Raw genomic sequence first — 17796 nt, 5'->3', positions numbered from 1 at the left:
GAAACATTAGGGCTCCCTGACCGGGGTACTTCCCACTTTACTCCCATTGTGGGACCCCTTTATTACGGTCCTGCAGTGGGCCACCTCCCTACCATCATGGGGTCCCCGTCACAAGTGCGACCTTTGCAGTCCTGGTAGTTTCGCAACTGGTGTCAGTAGTTTTAGGTTTTGTTTTTTTTTGTACAATTGTATTTTTTATTATTTATTTACTAGACAGACCCCTGATGACTCAATTTTGAAACAGAAGAAAGGGATTTAGGTCTAATTCATTGGTCCCTTTCTCAGCTGCACAGAATGAATGACCAAGAATAGCTCTCTACAGAGCTTCCAGCACTTTCATAAACGGCGGTATAGTAAACACAAGTTACTGTACCTCAACTATGAATGTGTAAAAAAATAAAACTCCTGACTGACTCTATTCATTAAGACAAGGAAGGGGCAGTAAATAACATTTACTGGTCCCTTCCCCACTCTCCATCCTGACAGTATCCCCCGCAACAACCGGTGGGAGGTAGAAACCCGGCAGTGCTGCGAGGAGGATGGGGGGAGGGAGGACAGGAGAGCAGACAGGGGCCCAGGGGCAGCAAGACAGGGATAGGGAGGCGGTGGAGGAACTGATGCCCTCATCTTCCTTCCTGCAGCCAATGAATGCATACGGGAGGGGGAGGAGAAGCGGGCATTTAGCAGCTACATGGAGGGATCTGTTCATCTACATTCCCCTGCCCTCCTATCCAGGCATACAGAGGGGCCCCCTGGAGCATGGGGCCAGGTCACAATGGCGACCGCTGTAGGTATGCTCCTGACACAGGATCTGTGAATGGGGGACAGGCAGAAGATCGATGCATACCTTCTCTAGTGCTGTATCTTGGCCTAGGCTGACAAGGCCCAGGCCTAGGGCAGCACTTTGCAGGGGGCAGCAAAAAAGCCACCTCCCCCCCTTCACCTGAGACTCTATTGGACACTGGTTGCTAGAGCCACCTCTCTCACCCCTTCCTCTCTTTCTCACCCCCCCTTCTCTCTCTCTCTTGCTCTCTCTCTCTCATCCACCCCCTCTCTCTCGCTCTCATCCCCCCTCTCTCTCTCGCTCTCTCCCCCCCTCTCTCTCTCACTCTCATCCCCCCTCTCTCTCATCCCCACCCTTCTCTCTCTCACCCCCCCTCTCTCTCTCTCTGTATCTCACCCCCCCCCGCTCTCTCCCTCCTTAAATTTTGGAGGGAGTCACATCCGTCTTAAAAGTAGTGGGGCAAATTTACATGGGGGGGAGGGCACCCAATTTTAGTCTTGCCTAGGGCAGCACAAAACCAAAATACACCACTGACCTTCTCTATCCTTCTTTACAGAAATCTTTTGCTCCAACACTACAGGTGAACTTTAACTAGTCTGCCCACCCAAAAACTGGTATTTAAGGAAACCTGTGCAGAAAGAAATATGCAGGGTGACAGTTGCATGGCTTTAATGGCTTCAATAAATTGTAAACCACTGACCTGGAACAAAAATGCAGATTGGTATTTTGATTTACTCTCCAGCCACCCGTTCCATGTTTGTTGCAGAGGCATGTCTCACAAAGTGTTTAATCCAGACGGCCAGGAAACTAGCATTTTCAAATGATTAACAATGGTATCCCAGATGCTTCTGTCAATACAAGTTTATTTTTTTATTACCAATGATGCAATGAGTGGAAAACTCCAGTTGTAGATGGAATGGGACTCCAGTAATTGAGGGCACAGAGCTGAGACTCTGGCTGGCAAATGAGTCCCCAAGGGACATACAGTTCATCCTGAATGTATTCACAGCGCTTCACTTTTTCCATATTTTGTTATCTTATATCCTTATTCCAAAATGGATTAAATTCATTATTTTACTCAAAATTCTACAAACAATATCCCATAGTGACAGCATGAAAAATGTTTGTTTGAAATCTTTTCAAATTTATTAAAAATAAAAAAATAAAAAAATCACATGTACATAAATATTCACAGCCTTTGCCATGACACTTAAAATTGAGCTCATGTGCATCCTGATTCCACTGATCATCCTTGAGATGTTTCTACAACTTGATTGGAGTCCACCTGTTGTAAATTTAGTTGATTGGACATGATTGAGAAAGGCTCACGCCTGTCTATATAAGGTCCGACAGTTAACAGTGCACAAACCAAGCCATGAAGTCCAAGGAATTGTCTGTAGACCTCTGAGACAGGATTGTATCGAGGCACAGATATGAGGAAGGGTACAGAACAATTTCTGCAGCATTGAAGGTCCCAATGAGCACAGTGGCTTCCATCATCCGTAAATGGAAGAAGTTTGGAACTACCAGGACTCTTCCTAGAGCGGGCCGCCCGGCCAAATTGAGCGATCGGAGATATAGGCCTTAGTCAGGGAGGTGACCACGAACCCGATGGTCACTCTAACAGAGCTCCAGCATTTCTCTGTGGAGAGAGGAGAACCTTCCAGAAGAACAACCTTCTCTGCAGCACTCCACCAACCAGGTCTGTATGGTAGAATGGCCAGATGGAAGCCACTCCTCAGTAAAATGCACACGACAGCCCATCTGGAGTTTGCTAAAAGGCACCTGAAGGAGTCTCAGACCATGAGAAACAAAATTCTCTGGTCTGATGAAACAAAGTCTGAACTCTTTGGTCTGAATGGCAAGCCTCATTTCTGGAGGAAACCAGGCACCGCTCATCACCTGGCCAATACCATCCCTACAATGAAGCATGGTGGTGGCAGCATCATGCTTTGGGGATGTTTCTCAGCGGCAGGAACTGGGAAACTAGTCAGGATCGAGGGAAAGATGAATGCAGCAATGTACAGAGACATCCTTGATGAAAACCTGCTCCAGAGCCCTCTGGACCTCAGACTGGGGTGAAGGTTTATCTTCCAACAGGATAACGACCCTAAGCACACAGCCAAGATAACAAAGGAGTGGCTACGGGACAACTGTGTGAATGGCCTTGAATGGCCCAGCCAGAGCCCAGATTCGAACCCCATTGAACACCTCTAGGGAGATCTGAAAATGGCTGTGCACCGACGCTCCCCATCCAACCTCATGGAGCTTGAGAGGTCCTGCAAAGAAGAATGGGAGAAACTACCCAAAAATAGGTGTGCCAAGCTTGTAGGATCATACTCAAAAAGACTTGAGGCTGTAATTGGTGCCAAAGGTGCTTCAACAAAGTACTGAGCAAAGACTGATACTTATGTACATGGGATTTTTTTCGTTTTTTATTTTTAATAAATTTGCAAAGATTTCAATCTTCTTTCACGTTGTCATTACAGGGTATTGTTCGTAGAATTTTTATTGATAAATAATGAATTTAATCCATTTTGGAATAAGGCTGTCACATAACAAAATGTGGAAAAAGTGAAGCGCTGTGAATACTTTCCGGATGCACTATAGGAGGTCAGTCCACCATACTCACCCTAGAAGTGAAATATGACTTTTGTGCAGGCTGACATTTTAAAGATCATACCATTAAGCAATGCTTCATTCAACCTGCACAGTCTCAAGAGGCAGGATTTCCCTTGTAGCTCTCTACAAAAACACTCCTATGACCTCATATATGAGACATGTTTGAGGTAGGCTCTCCATAGTCTTCTCTCCCGGTTCCCTAGCTTTAAGAGGCTTTCAGACCGGATTATCTGAAGATAACTAAATTCTTCCTTCGCGCCAAGGATGGCTAATAATAAGCTCAATATGAAGGCTTTAATCAGCTCCTGAAGAAAACGGCTACATTGTGTCAATGGCTTTCTGTGTCATTTTCCACAGTGGAATATAGCCCGGTAATGTGATTCATGATACAGGGGGGATTTGGCTTATCCATGATCTGTTTCCACACATAAATTCAGCTTTCAGACTCAGCTCCCGTCTTGTGTTTCTTTTTAAGACGAGAAAAAGTTGCATCTCACGGAAAATCAAACCCGCATGGTGCCGCTAGTCCCCGCCAGGTTATAATGAGAGAAAACGAAAGCAGCAGTATCGGCCAAGATAGGATGAAGATGGATGCGGAGGCACAGAATAAGGATAGAGACGTTCCAATGAAGGTGACTTTGTACTGGGATGAAACACACAAGTCTCATTAATATATGTATGAACACACAGACTCTAGGCAAGTTTTAGAGTTACAAATGTACCAGGCTTCTTTTGCTGCAGGCCAAGTAGAACTGTATTGTCTCTGTTCGTAGAGCTCACTGAGCTGTATTGGCAGCACCGCGGCTTGTGGAAATAGGTGCCGTGTGTTATAGTTGGACCCAGGCTGGTGTAAGCACTGGGATAGGAAAGTACATTTGCTGAGTAGAGATACATATGCTGGGTTTCCAGTTTTAGATGGAATAGGATTTTAGAGCAGAATTAAAGCTAACTAGAGAAAAATACTGATCCAAAAGGGGAGGGAAAACCTATCATCGGGAAAAAGTAGATGCAATGGTGTATCTGAAAGTAAAGCAAGTCTGACAGGGAAAACCCTGCAGGCGAGGGAGATGGGGGATTTTAATGTGTCCAAAACATCAAAGGAAAAACAAATCATAAAAAATATATACATTTTTTTGAAAATAAGATGGTAAAATCGACAAATAGAAAGTACAATATATAAAAGGTGTATTATATAACAAGGCACATCCTAAAGTATGATGGAGCGACGCATTTCGCCCACAATTTGGGCTTCTTCAGGATCTGAATGTATGGCAGACTTGTCAGTGAATATATATACACACCTTATAATAAATAAAGTCTCATAAATAATCAGTCCATAAATATACATATAGCTTTTTCTATACAATGTAGTAATATACAAATCACATATTCAAATCCATTAGCATAAAGGGGAGCAACCCAGGAGCAGAGAAACCAATGAAAAAAAAAAAAAAAAATATATATATATATATATATATATATATATATATATACACACACACACACACACACACACACACACACACACACACACACACACACTATATACTGTATATATATCTATCTATATAATAAAAAATAAATAAAATATACTAAGTGTGGGGGACAAGAGATTGAAAATGGCCATCAAGGGGGGAAATGTGACCAAATTAAGCATCAAGGCCAAAGAAAAAAAAGAAAAATGCTTACCCTGAATAAAAACAAAATCTAAATCTCATATGCCAAACCAAGAAATCTAAAGTAATGGACTGGAAATATATCTCCTATAAAGAATATTAACCTGTAATGTAATAAAATAGATAATCATAAAACCAACAAAAATTGACCAACCCAAGAAAATAAATAAATAAATATTAAAATATATTGTATGTGCATACCCATATGTCTCAAACAGAACCACCTACAGTGCAAAAAAAAAAAAAAAAACAACACACATGATGCAATGGTGTGTTCCAGGTCATGTGACCTTACATAGTTACATAGTTAGTGAGGTTGAAAAAAGACATCCGTCCATCCAGTTCAACCTATGATGTGTGTGTGTGTGTGTGTGTGTTTGCTGTTAACCTTAATGCTGGCTTATAGATGATTCATTTATTTATTTTAATTTTTGGTCAGGAGGCTGATCAAAAAACAATTCTTCCATCCACACATCCGAGGTGGATGGAGGAATCCTCCCCGCTGAGCTATTGTATTCTGGCAGCGGGACTCCTCTGCTGCCAGAATACACTGATCAGCGTTGCAGCTGATTGGCTGCATGCGCTGATCAAACACAAATTTTACAACATTCTTGTTCGAGAGGAGTTGATCATTAGGTTGACTCCTCTCAAACAGGAATGGCCAAAAATGGTTTGAAATTCATCCAGTGCCTGTTGAATCAGCTGAGTTTCAATCCATCTATGGCCAGTTTATAGTGTTAAGCTCCAGCCGGTCAAAAAAATGTTTTTAAGACAGCAGCTACAAATACTGTAGCTGCTGATTTTTAATATAAGGACCATCACGTGATTCCGCGATTTCGGCACCACTAGCCGATTCATCCATCGGCTGTGGGTTCAGGCACCAGCATCTTCACTGAGGAAAACAGGAAGTGAAACTTTGCGGCTTCACAGTCTGTTTCCTACTGCGCATGCGCTTTCTGAATGGTCCCACTGTCTTCTGAGACCTGTGTGTCTCCCAGAAGGCAGCCGAGGAGGGGCTGCAATCCTTGTACGGCAATCTTACCCGGAAGTTGGAGTGGGTACCTGGTTTTGACAGGTATCTGCTTCCCCCCCAAAAAAAATGCCAAATGTGGCAGTAGAGGGGACAGGGTGCAAACAAGCGGAGTTTCCCCCTTTTTTGTGGGCACCGACATTTTAATTGGCTTTTATTGTAGTGGTTTCATAACCAGGGTCTGTAGTGCTACATGACCTGCTGTTTACAAGTGGCAGGTTACTGTTTCTACTGCAGGACCACCCCCACCCTACATTCCAAATAGATCAGTATTTTCCTAAAGCAGACTTAAAAACTTTAAGGCCAGGTTCACACTATTGCGTATAGAATGCAGGTTTACCCGCATCCAGTTCGCATGTCAGGAGACTGTGACCAGCTCTCAATGGAACCGGCTCACACCACACCGGAATGGCTGCGGAGCGAATTGCACAGGAGTCCTGTGCGTCTTCTGGTCTGTTTCAGGTCCGAATTCAGCCAAAAATTCAGACCGAAATCAGACCTGAAACAGTGAACAGGGGTGCACAGGACCCCCCTGCTGTGAGCCGCTCAGAACAGAGGTGTGAACCCAGTCTAAAATCAGCCCCCATTCGATTCATCAGTGCCTGTATAATTTCCTGGCCAAGATTGCACACACTTATATTCAGAAGACTGATTCGTGAGTGTTAAGACACTTTAATTCCCTTTCAGCCTTGGATTGCTAAAAAGACCAAATTAATAAATACAACCTACCACTAACAGTTTCTCTCTAAACCAATAACTGTTCTAAAGCAGTGGTCTCCAAACTGTGGTGCAGGGGTCTTTATCAGGTCCTTGGGACACTATTTCTCCCACTGACACCAGTGATGATGAACTATTCTTCCACTGACACCAATGATGAGGTATTATTCCTCCACTGACACCAATGATGAGGTATTATTCCTCCACTGACACCAATGATAAGGTATTATTCTTCCACTGACACCAATGATGAGGTATTATTCCTCCACTGACACCAATGATGAGGTATTATTCTTCCACTGACACCAATGATGAGGTTATTATTCCTCCACTGACACCAATGATGAGGTATTATTCTTCCTCTGACACCAATGATGAGGTATTATTCTTCCACTGACACCAATAATGAGGTATTATTCCTCCACTGACACCAATGTCGAGGTATTATTCCTCCACTGACACCAATGATGAGGTATTATTCTTCCACTGACACCAATAATGAGGTATTATTCTTCCACTGACACCAATGATGAGGTAATATTCCTCCACTGAGACCAATGATGAGGTATTATTCCTCCTCTGACACCAATGATGAGGTATTATTCCTCCACTGACACCAATGATGAGGTATTATTCCTCCACTGACACCAATGATGAGGTATTATTCTTCCACTGACACCAATGATGAGGTATTATTCTTCCACTGACACCAATGATGAGGTATTATTATTCCACTGACACCAATGATGAGGTAGTATTCCTCCATTGACACCAATGATGAGGTATTATTCCTCCACTGACACCAATGTTGAGGTATTATTCCTCCACTGACACCAATGATGAGGTATTATTCCTCCACTGACACCAATGATGAGGTATTATTCCTCCAATGACACCATTTATAGGATATTGGTCTCACTGACACCATCGATGGGGCATTATTATTTTCACTGATACCCTTTTCTACTCCCACAGGCCACAGTCCGGTCCCCTCTAAGGTCTAAAGGGCAGTACACTGGCCCTTTGTTTACAAAGTTTGGAGACCCCTTATCTAAAGTGTTGGTGGTAGCATTACCTGATCCATTTGGTTGTGTTTGTAATGTAAAGGTGGTTAAGAATGCCTCAGAACTGTTGCAGGTGGTCAACTGTAGAACTGTGTAGGGGAGGTGGCTGCTATGAGTAGGAGAAGGAATTAGCAGCTGCTTTCCATATGAGTGAGAAGACTTCATTCTCTACAGTCAGCTGTTTCTACCGGTTCCTCTGCCTGGCTGTTGCTGGGATCATGGAAACATTCCCCACGGGCCATTTCCCACATATACACATACGATAACACATGTCTCTGCTGCATGCTTTTATTGGTATTTTCATGTGTTTAATATGCTCCTTGCTGGTTGTTCTCTACATGCTTTTCTGTTTATTCATTATGCAAAATAAGTTTAAGTCAAATCAGAATAGGGATTTTACAAGGTGCATATGTGCTATAAGTATATAAAGCTGCATGGTACATGAGTGTTTATGCACATTTATTTTAATGGCCCTGCTTAACGTGTGCAAATGCAGAAAAATACCACGTGCTCCATATTTTCTAAGCCACAGCTTATAGCTGTGAGCCAGCCATTTAGGAATAAATGGGATTGCCTCTTGAAATACAATTAGATGCAGCAAAATGCATACATTTTGCTGCAGGGAAAACAGACAACATGAACAAGCCCTTATCTAAGGATTCTCTTACTGCATGAAAAACTTTGGATTTCATATGTTACACGTTGAGCATTTAATTTATGATTTCAATTATTTTTATTTCCTAATACTGATAGTTGAACTAATGTGAATGTTATGTTTTTGCTTTCTTTTGCTGGGCGACGAAGGCCCCGTTTTTGTCTATGAGAATGATGCAGTCTTTACTAAAGAAGGGGCGAGCCAAAGATTACATGGTCCACGCGCCCTCCCCTCCTTCACTGGAATCCAGGTAATTGCAAAATATTTCTTAAAGAGGAACTGCAGTCTGCTCACATAATTGGTAATATAAAACATATTTGCCATTCTGAAGCTTCCCTCCAACCACTTTGTATATTATTTTATATGTACTGAGATTCTGTAGTTGCCAAAAATGCTGCAAAAATCTCCCTCCACTAAGTCTGACTGCAGCCATTTTAACTGTGGGCAGCTGAAGCTGCTGCCTGTTCACTTCCTGGATTCACACAGATACTCACACACACATATATACCGTATATACCCGAGTATAAATCCGACTTTTTCTGCATGTTTTTTTATGCTGAAAAAACCCCCTTCGGCTTATACTTGAGTCACGGTCTCACTTACTTTTTCCCCGGTCAGTGCGCATGCGCCGACGCTCAGGAAAGCCCGTACACATTTGGCTATTCCTGGGCAGACGGCGCATGCGTGGTGATGTGTTGGCGCCGGGCAGCGACATTTTTAAATGTAAGGCGCCTCTTTGAAAGGTAAGTGAGGCTCCTCCGCAGCCCCTGCATCTCCTCTGGAGATGCAGTGCAGCGGGCATGGTACAGGAGATTCATCTGTACCATGCCCGCAGCACTGCATCTCCTGTACCATGCCTATACCATCTACTGTGCCATGCCTGAACCATCTCCTGTGCCATGCCTGAAGCCTGAACCATCTCCTGTGCCATGCCTGTACCATCTCCTGTACCATGCCCACAGCCCTGCATCTCCTGTACCATGTCCGCAGCCCCTGTTTTGGGTATCGTGGTGGTCCAGTTGGGTTCAGTAGCTGCTGCATTTCCCACCCTAGGCTTATACTTGAGTCAATAAGTTTGCCCAGTTTTTTGTGGTAAAATTAGGTGCCTCGGCTTATATTCGGGTCGGCTTATACTCGAGTATATACGGTATATATACAGACACACACATATATATACAGGCACACAGACAGACTCACACCACTGCTTGCATGCACATTTCTCCTCTCGATGAATACTCATGGATCTCATCAGTCTCCGGTTATCTCCGCCCTCATCCAGCCCCCTCCAGCTCTGCAGCTCTCCTTTGCTTTCCTATGACTTATCCCTCCTCCCTTGCTGGCAAACTCTCACAAGAGTGAGAGAGAGACCTGTGCAAGATGTCATTAGTCTAGGCCAGTGATGGAGAACCTTGACACACCAGATGTTTTAGAATTACTTTGCATAAGCATTGTGGGAAATGTAGTTGCAAAACATATGGGGTGCCAAGGTTAACCACTTTTGCGATTCGGCACTGCGTGACTTTAACGGACAATTGCGCGGTCGTGCGACGCTGTACCTAAACGAATTTGGCGTCCTTTTTTTCCCACAAACAGAGCTTTCTTTTGGTGGTATTTGATCACCTGTGCGATTTTTTGATCACGCGCTATAAACAAAAAAAGAGCGTCAATTTTGCAAAAATAGCAATATTTTTCACATTTTTTTATATGAAATTCCCCAAAAAAAAATTTAAAAATCAAAATTTTTTTACTTTTTCGGCCAATTTGTTTTATGCCACCTATGTTTGGTAAAAAAAATCGCAAAAAGCGTATTTTGATTGGTTTGCGCAAAAGTTATCGCGTTTACTAACAAAGGGAAAGATTTCTGTCATTTTTGTTGTTTTTTTTTTAACGTGTAATGGCGGCGATCTGCGATTTTTTTTGCGGTACTGCGACATTGGGGCGGACAGATCGGACCCTTGACTGACATTTTTGACACTTTTGGGGTTACCAGTGACATTTCTACAGTAATCAGTGCTATATATATGCACTGTTACTGTAAAAATACACTGGTAGTGAAGGGGTTAACTTTATTTGGGAGGGAGGGGCTGTGTGTATCCCTAGGGGCGTGCTTTCTACTGTGATTGGCTGGGGCTTGAGCTGTATGGACACTGATCAACGGATCTACATACTAGATCCGAGTGATCAGTATCCTAACAGCAAGGAGAATGACAGGCAGCTTGTTTACACAGGCTGCCTGACATTCTCCCTCTCCCCCGCCGATCGCCGAGTGACCGGCGGACATCGGGTCCACCGGTCACACGCGCGGGGGGGTCCGTGACCACGCGGGGGCGCGCGCTCGCTCCCTAGACCCTCACAAGCTAGTGACGTAGCCCTACGTCACTTTGCCTGTGAGGGGCTGACTGCTGACGTAGATCGGCGTTAGGCAGTCGGCAAGTGGTTAACCATCACTGGTCTAGGCTAATGACCAGACAAGAAAGAGGAAGGGGGATGTACAAGGCAGTTACTGGCAGAAAATAAATGTTTTACTATCCAAAGTTAAAACAACAAGGGCAGAAGATTTATTAGATGGAAAGATGAAAAAATGACTGAAGAGCCCCCTTAAGGCCAAACTTTAGCTCTATTATTTATTTATTTTTTTATTTTATGGGGGGGTTATAAAATAAAGTCTGTGTCCCCACTGCTTAAGAAAAAAAGTCAGTACATTTACTGGACAAAGGACTTTATTGTTGGTAACAAAAAAAATGTATAAATATATTCATTAAGAAGAATTAATATTAGGATTAAGAGTAATATACTCAACAGTATTACAGAAAGGACATCAAGCACTGAAAAAAAAAAACAAACAAATTAACGACGAACTCTTCTATAGTCATATACACAGGGCTGCTGTTACAAATCACGGGGCCCCATACAGCCTACCTGACAGGGCCCCTTTTCCCTGGCTGAGGTCATAGATTTGTCAGTCCCTTTCTCTGTAGCTTCAGCTGAACAATTGAATGAATAGGAAGTGCTCCAAAGCTCCAAAGCTTCCTGCTCATTCACAAACTGAAACATAGTAAACAGTTTACAATGCTTCAGTGATGAATGGACACATGAGAGTCTGGTACCGATCGCTCAGTGTTCATTCAGGAAAGGAAGGGCTGGTAAAATTATATATTCCCCCGCTCTCCATCCAGAAACATCCCCCTGTGTGTCCGCAGCAGCTGCCGGTGGGAGCCGTAGCACTATGGGGGAAAGTAGCACACAGGGGGGCCCGGACAAGGGGTTGGCGGGAGGGGTGGTTTCCCTGGGTGCAATTGTTTACTGTAGGGTGGGGCGCCTTCCTTCTGTTACAAGGCTGACAGGAGTAGTGAAAGCAGCATCACTACTCTTGTCAACCCAGTGCTGGGTGCAGTGAGCAGAGAGAGCCAGGAAGTGGTGCAGGGTGTGTTCCCTCTCCCCCTCTTCCTTTCTGCCAGTACAGCGCTCCTGTATTCAGAAGCCGGCAGCTGTAATCACACTCAGGAGCTCTGCACTGGCAGGAGGGCAGAGGGAGCACAGTTGAGTGCAGAAATGTCCAAGAGAGTCGGGAGGAGACGGGGCTTTGCTTTCTCTCTCCCTCCAGCTCCTTACTCTGGTCAGTATAGTGCTCTTGTAGCATGTAAAACACAGCTTCCGTCTTCTGCATACTGGTCCACAGACAGGACTGTTTCTTCTGTTATCTTACACCCCCTGGCCATTTCCTCCCCACACTAGGGGTGCAGTTTGGCATCTTTGCCCTGGGCACTGGATGACCTTGTCCCAGGACTGTGGCCCGGACAGTGGATGGAAGGGGCACTTGTGCTAGAACCAATCCCCTTGCAGTGCAGGCGGAGGGGGGGAAATAGGAGAAGAAGCTGGCAGCCCTGCAGTGGGAGGCAGAAGAGGATTGGTGTCTGCTATAAGATAGTACTGCCAGCGCTCCTACTCTGCAGATGCCCGGGCCCCCCTTTTGAAATGCTGGGGCTCAGGCCCAGTACAGAAGGGCTGGCTGTACTACTACTATTCAGCGGCCCTGCATATACATGTAAAATAACAAAATAAATGTGTATGTGGTCCCTTGTACTCATTACACCATAGCTAAGCAGGTCCTAATAAACAAAAAAGAAATCTCCACTTTTAGAACCAATGGGAACCTTTCATCCTGTGTATCACGGAGCAGTCATAGTTTAAAAATGAGTCTAAGATAGTTGCAGCATGGCTTCTACTGATTCCAAGTCATTTTAAAGAAAGGAATGAGAGAAATACAGGAGTTGCTTGATTAGGTATCAGAAAAGTCAGCAGTCCATATCTACATACTCAGTGACACAGGACAGCCAGGCAAAAAAGCATTTCTCTTACGTCCTCCGACAGTTGCCGCCCATTCACACAGTCTTCACTTATGGGGTATTGACTTCATCTCCACAGGAGTTTCTAGCCATAAGATTTGTAAAAGAACAATAAATCTACATAGTCACACCCATGGGGGCTGTCCTTCTAGTCCAATACCCCCCTGCAATAGCCATCCCAAATCCGTTTGTCTTCTGCCTAGCTTCAGGAGTGGATAGGCTTCCCTGTGCTGAGGCTACAGTCTCAGCCTTTCTTCTTTTTCTTTTATGATTTATTTTCAAAAGCTGTCCTTTTTTCTTTACATTGCTAGCTGTTTATTTTATCAGCACTAGTTAGTGGATCTTCGGATGAAGACGGCGTCTGCGGAGCCAGAAATCGGACTGACCGTCCTGGTTCTCCAGGACAGAAGGTCAGATGGAATCCCTGCCTGCCATGGAGCATTTCGCAGGCTATGTGTTCACCCTGGCCTCACAAACGACCCATTCCTGTCCATCAGGGATGCAGCCATGTGAGGTGGCTACCTCACTGGACACAGCATAGGTTCGTCCGTGCACTACTAGTGTCCTGCATTTTGGCTGGTGGCACTCCCCTGCCATCTGAAGGTGGGCGGTTTCCCGCTTGATATGAGGCACCCCACGCCATAGGGTACAGGTAAGTACACTCTGTGTGGGGCCTCTGTCTGGGGTCGGCAGTCCATGTCTATCTGTGGTGTCCCCTGTGTCTGTGCGTTTTGGGGTCCCTGGTCCCGGTCCCTGCGGGGGTTTTTATTCTCTCACAGCAGCGCTGTGTGGGGTTTTGGGGATCCCTCTCCTAATGTCACTTTAGGGTGCTTGGGGATGCAGACACATGTGGCGACCGTTGCCGGGTTAAAAACCGCCGGTCCACCATTTGTGGGCAGCATGTCTGGCTTCACTGTGGGCGCTCATACAGCATGCTATGTAGTGTATTTTCACACCTTGCGGTGCCATCTTGTGTGTGGCAAACAATCATTCTGAGCACATGTCAGCGGCCATCTTGCCGAAGCCTCCCATTCGTTTCCATAGGCATCCATTTTCCCTTGGCCTGCAGCCTAGTTCAGCCTCCAGCGGTGACATCACTTCCTCCTTTCTCACAGGAGCGACCGAAGAAGCTGGTAACACTTTGTGAGGTTCTGTCCTGCTGCTCTTTTTCCTGTCCTGCCTTGTGCAATCTTCCTGGTCAGTTTTGTCCCTGCGGGGGGTCTGTGTGTCACAGTCTTATAGCAGTGTGCTGTGGGGGTCCGCAGCGCACTTAAAGGGCCAGTTTAAAAATAAATAAATAAATAAACTTTTCTTTTCTGTTATGGAATCCCAGGACAGCATTCTGAATGTGACATGGTTGCTGTAGGTAGCGTGGTCCTTTCAGGGTCTCGCTCTTCTCAGGACCCGCAAGAGTCTGAGGGGGAGGCGGAGGTTGCAGGGGTGGATGATTCCCCCCCTCGGGGTCACCAGAGGAACGCGCAGCTATGGATGAGTTGATCCTAGCAGTAAAGGAAACACTACATTTGGAGGATGAGCCCACTCCTCTGGGCGTTTTGTCCTCTTTTGGTACACACAGGACCCGCAAGACGGCGCAGGTTTTCCCTTGCCCTGCAGAGTTTCACCATAAGGTGAATGAGCTATGGCGTAATTTAAAACACACCTTCGTGGTGCCTAAAGAAGTTTCAACTTCTCTACCCTTTTGCGGCTACTACGGCTGCGTGCTGGTGTGTGCCCCCTCAAGTGGATCACACGGTGGCCAGGTTGAACAAAGCTACCCTGCTCCCCACTGAGGAATCCCCGGTGTTTAGGGATCATACTGATAGGAGACTGGAGTCTCTTGCCCGTCATTCCTACATGGTGGCGGGTTCCATGCTCAAGCCTATTTTTGCCTCTGTGATGGTGGCTCAGGCTGTGGCGGATTGGACCAAGGTGCTCAAACGCACCCTCGTGGCCAATTCTGCCCCTCCCACTACAGTGGAGATGGTGGAGTAGATTCATCGTGGGGTCATGTATTTGTGCGATGCATCTCTGAATGAGGCCCCCTTGGCGATACGCCTGTCCAGTGTCGCTGTGATTAACTGTCGCTTAATCTGGTTAAAATGCTGGTCGGCTGACAAAAAATCCAGGAAGACGGTGGATGACATCCCCTATGCGGGGTCTCGCCTTTTTGGGGAATCCTTGGACGAATTGGTTAAAGGAGTCACAGGGGGTAAGAGGTTTCTGGGTTTCTATTCAAATCTGTTCACTGTGCCCAGAAAGGAGGGCAAAGTGCGTCCGATTCTGGACTTAAAAGCGCTGAACCGCTTCATGCGCGTTCGAAAGTTCCGCATGGAAACACTCCGCTCAGTGGTGGCCTCCCTGAATCCGGGAGAGTTCCTGGCCTCCATAGACCTGAAGGATGCGTATCTACATATCCCCATTTTCGAGGGTCATCAGAGGTGCCTCCGATTCGCTATCGCGGAGCATCATTATCAGTTTGTGGCGTTACCTTTCGGTCTCGCTTCGGCTTCAAGGGTCTTTACCAAAGTGTTGGCGTCTGTTCTGGGCCTGTTGCGGGCACAGGGTATTGCGGTCTTGGGATATCTGGACGATCTCCTGTTAAGATTGAGTGCCAGTCAGAGCCTGCTGCGCGATCTGTCCACTACGGTCCAGGCGCTTCAGGAGTTCGGTTGGACAATCAACATTCAGAAGTCGACCTTGTCGCCTTCGGTTCGTCTCCAGTATCTGGGAATGGTTCTAGACTCTGCTCAAGCAAAGGTGTTCTTGCCGGAGGACAAGCTCCGGACCCTACAGAACGAGGTCAGGTCCCTCAGGGACAACGAATCCTCATCACTCCGGACCTGTATGCGGTCCCTGGGGTTGATGGTGTCGGCCTTCGGGGCGTTACCATTTGCACAGTTTCACACGCGAGCTCTCCAAGCGGAGATCCTCGCCAGGTGGGACAGACTACTTCAGTCCTTGGACCTGAGGGTGTCTCTGAGTCACCAGACCAGAATGGATCTATTGTGGTGGCTTCAGTCCCCGGCTGTGTCGGACGGGAAAGCCTTCCGGCCAATTCTGTGGACGGTGATCACCACGGATGCCAGCCTGTCAGGCTGGGGTGGCGTTCTGGGCAACCTGTCTGCCCAGGGCACTTGGTCGGTGGAGGAATCCTCCCTTCCGATAAACATTTTGAAATTGAGAGCGATCAGGCTGTGCCTGCTCCATTGGTCGGATCGTCTTCAGGGCCGTCCTGTATGGGTGCAGATGGACTATACCACTGCGGTGGCTTACATCAACCACCAAAAGGGCACCGGGAGTGCCTGGGCGGCCCAGGAAGTGACCGGTATTCTGTCTTGGGCCGAGACTCATGTCCCGGCGATATGGGCAGTTCACATTCCGGGTGTGGAGAATTGGCAGGCCGACTATCTGAGCCGCCAGACCCTGGACCAGGGGGAATGGTCCCTACACCCGGAGGTGTTTCAAATGCTGTGTGCGAAGTGGGGATCCCCGGATGTGGATCTGTTCGCGTCTCGGCTAAACCACAAGATGGAAAGGTTCGTGGCAAGAACACGCGATCCTCTGGCAGACGCCTCGGATGCGCTGGTGGTGCCTTGGCGTCAGTATCGACTGATATATGCCTTTCCGCCAATTCAGTTGTTGTCCAGGTTCCTTCGCAGGTTGGCCTCGGAACAATCGCTGGTGATTCTGGTGGTGCCGGACTGGCCTCGCCGGTCCTGGTACGCGGACATCGTTCACCTGGCCGTGGAGCCTCCATGGCGGCTGCCAATGCGAGAAGATCTGCTGTCCCAGGGACCGATCTTCTATCCTGCTTTACAGTCGCTGGCTTTAATGGCCTGGCTGTTGAAAGCCAGGTCCTGAGAGACAGGGGTCTCTCCTCAGAGGTCATTCCTACTTTGATCAAGCTAGAAAAGCCTCTTCTGGTAAGATTACCGAACATGGAAAGCTTATTTTGCCAGGTGTGAGTCCAGGGGTTTCTCTCCTCATTCCTACTCGGTGTCGAGGGTGTTGGCTTTCCTCCAGACTGGTGTGGATCAGCGCCTTGCGTTGGCCACGATTAAAGGCCAGGTATCTGCCCTGGCTGTTCTTTTCCAGTACCCTGTGGCGTCTCATTCCTTAATTCGCACCTTTATCCAAGGTGTGCGTCACTTGGCCCGTCCTAGAAGGGAGCCCTTACCTCCATGGGACTTGAACTTGGTTCTGTCCATGTTGCAGCGTTCCCCGTTTGAAAACATCAGGGAAATCTCGTTGCCGATGCTATCTAAAAGGTGGCTTTCTTGGTAGCGATCACTTCTGCTCGCAGAGTGTCGGAGTTGGCGGCGTTGTCTGACCACTCCCCTTACCTGGTGGTTCATAGGGATAAGGTGGTTTTGCGACCTAATCCGTCCTTTTTGCCAAAGGTGGTTTCGGACTTCCACCTTAATGAGGACATTGTTTTGCCTTCGCTTTGTGCGAATCCTAAGCATCCAAAAGAGGTTGCCTTACATTCCTTGGATGTTGTCCGGGCGATCAGGGTTTACCTGTCGTCGACTGAATCCTATTCGAAAATCGGATTCTCTGTTTGTCATTCCTGAGGGACCTCGGAAGGGTATGGCTGCGTCTGCAGCAACCATTGCCAAATGGATCAGACAGACAATTGTTCAGGCTTATTCGTTGCGGGAACGGGTTCCTCCCTTCCCTGTCAAGGCGCACTCTACCAGGTCGGTGAGTACGTCCTGGGCCTATCGGCATCAGGCTTCGGTGGCCCAGGTGTGCAAGGCTGCGACTTGGTCGTTGGTGCACATTTTCTCAAAGTTCTACAAAATTGATGTTCTGGCATCAGCCGATGCTTCCTTTGGCCGCAAAGTTCTCTGTGCGGCAGTTCCATAGGGAACCCTGGTTTTGTACGGGTCCCTAGCTGTT

The 17796-nt window shown here is 46.6% G+C and overlaps 1 protein-coding gene across 1 annotated transcript in view; it reads left to right on the top strand.

The window, feature by feature from the left end:
- Positions 1-17796, top strand: part of LOC309559672 (uncharacterized protein) — a 126881-nt gene that overhangs the window by 32460 nt on the left and 76625 nt on the right. The window contains exons 8-9 of the mRNA XM_082263054.1: positions 3882-4038; positions 8698-8798. Coding sequence (XP_082119180.1) covers positions 3882-4038; positions 8698-8798 — 258 coding nt within the window. The remainder of the gene's footprint in view (positions 1-3881; positions 4039-8697; positions 8799-17796) is intronic.

Source organism: Pelophylax lessonae (assembly GCF_965119305.1).
Source record: "Pelophylax lessonae genome assembly, chromosome: 7".
NCBI lineage: Eukaryota > Metazoa > Chordata > Amphibia > Anura > Ranidae > Pelophylax > Pelophylax lessonae.
This window is presented reverse-complemented; position numbering and strand designations above follow the sequence as displayed.